This window comes from Mus pahari, chromosome 6 (assembly GCF_900095145.1).
Source record: "Mus pahari chromosome 6, PAHARI_EIJ_v1.1, whole genome shotgun sequence".
NCBI lineage: Eukaryota > Metazoa > Chordata > Mammalia > Rodentia > Muridae > Mus > Mus pahari.
In genome coordinates, this window is record NC_034595.1 from 99,405,706 (window position 1) to 99,407,692 (window position 1,987).

General features: G+C 54.9%; 1 protein-coding gene across 2 annotated transcripts in view; it reads right to left on the minus strand.

The window, feature by feature from the left end:
* The window catches only part of Ubiad1 (UbiA prenyltransferase domain containing 1), a 46,145-nt gene extending 44,797 nt beyond the window's left edge, over positions 1 to 1,348 (minus strand). The window contains exon 1 of one of the 2 annotated variants that reach the window (XR_003844084.1): positions 516 to 1,313. Coding sequence is in view for 1 of the 2 variants with exons in the window: in XM_021200243.2 (XP_021055902.1) it covers positions 516 to 1,038 (523 nt within the window). In the remaining variant the exon portion in view is untranslated. Of the gene's footprint in view, positions 1 to 515 lie in introns of both variants that reach the window. The other variant, XM_021200243.2, reaches the window with a different exon arrangement.
* Positions 1,349 to 1,987: the final 639 nt, after the last annotated feature.

Genomic DNA, 1,987 nt, shown 5'->3' on the forward strand with positions numbered 1-1,987 from the left:
AAGCCTTGGCCAGGGAAAACCACCTTTGAGATCATGGCATTTCCCGTGCCAGGTAAGAATGAAGATTTATTTATTTATGTATTTTATGTATATGAATGCTCTGTTTGCAGTGTAAGCCTGCAGGCCAGAAGAGGGAATCAGATCCCATTACAGATGGCTGTGAACCACCATGTGGTTGCTGGGAATTGATCTCAGGACCTCTGGAAGAGCAGTCAGTGCTCTTACCTGCTCAGCCAACTGTGGGGGGGGGGGTCTCCAGCCCACAGTAAGAGATCTTAAAGGCTAAGCCATGTCTCCATCGAGGGGGGGGGGAGAGCAATGTTCATAATTCACTGCCAAACCAGGATCTTCACAACTTAAGGTTTCAAAGTATCCACGCTACACACATTTTGGATTTCCAGTCAAGTGGCCTACCTTAGTAAGGCATCTTTGACACGTCTACAATTCCTATGGAAGGCAGCGGTTTCCAGTTTAGGCAACTGGGACCTTAGAGCGGGAAAAGGGCCAATTCTTACCTCCTGTGTAGAGAAAGGAGCCAGACAGGCCTCCAAAGTAGATGAGAGCCAAGTGTTCCAGTTTCAGAGTGGACAGGTAGTAGAGGCAAGCGGCACAGACGCAGCCCAGGGTGTAGAGGAAGACTCCAAATCGAACGACATCCTGGGGCTCCAGAATTCTGTCCACCAGAGTTCGGTCATCACTCTTTTTGTGGTCAATGCCCTTGGAAAAGTCATAGTAAGTGTTGACCAAATTGCCGGCCCCGTGCACAGCCAGGACAGCCACTGCACAACCCAACAGCAGCCTGGGATCCAGGACACCCTGGGACCTGTAGGCCAAGGCGCTGCCCAGGGCCACAGGGGTGAGTGAGGCGCTGAAGCTCCAGGGCCTCAGGGCCAACACGTAGGAGGCGCACTTGTGCCTCCAGGATCGTTCTGGAAGCCTGTCCTGCTCGGGCCACTCCTTCTTCTGCGGGTCCCCGACCTTGGTTGTCTCTCCTGCCAGGACATTAATCTTCTCCCCCGGGGCTTGTACCGCAGCCATGGAAGCCACACGTGGCTAAAGTCAGTTCTAAAAGTGAGCCACTCACGGGGACCGCCCCAGGACGCAGACGGGCGGGACAGCCTGGCCTGACCTTTCTCCGGTTCCGCCCCGGGATAAGGTGTGGGAGGCGGGGAAAACAGGAGACAGCCACGAGGCCATGCACCGCCAGGGGGCCAGCGGCGCGGCCCGCCCACCTGTCACCTGAGCGAGGCCTGTCTGGGGTCGCCTTCCCCGTGCCACCCCTCAACAACCCGCCGCAGCCCGCAACCCCCAGCGGGCGGCCGGCGCCGCCATCTTGTGCGTCGGCCTCAGGAGGCCGGCCCGGAAACCCAGACCTGGGGCGGGCAGGGCCCGGTGAAGGCCGGCGAGGGGCGTGGTCGGGGGGGCCTGAGCCCGGGTTCAAGAAATGAGCTAGAAGCCAATCACTGAAGAGAAGCAGCTGTTTAGCCCTCCAGGGATTTCAGGGCGTGCCGCTTTGCATTATACGGAGTTGGTTCAATTACAGAAATAAGAAATAAGGCTCATTGTGAGCGAGGTTACCCCAATAAATCCTATGTTGTAAATATTGTGCGCACGCTGAGCTGGTGCATCTCTATGGTCCTAGAACTTGGGAGATGACGACAGGAAGAGAATTCAAGGGCATCCCTTATTATATAGTGAGTTGGAGGCCAACCCAAGCTTCGTGAGATTGTCTTTTTTGTTTGGTTTTCGGTTTTCAAGACAAAGTTTCTCTGTGTATGTAGCCCTGGCTGTCCTGGAACTCACTCTGTAGACCAGGCTAGCCTTGAACTCAGATTTACCTGCCTCCGTCTCCCAGGAGCTAAGATTAAAGGTGTGTGCCACCACCACCCTGCAAAAAAGGAAATGGAGAAGAGGGAAGGGAAGGAGAAAGGGAAGGAAAGAGAAGAGAAGAGAAGAGAAGAGAAGAGAAGAGAAGAGAAGAGAAGAG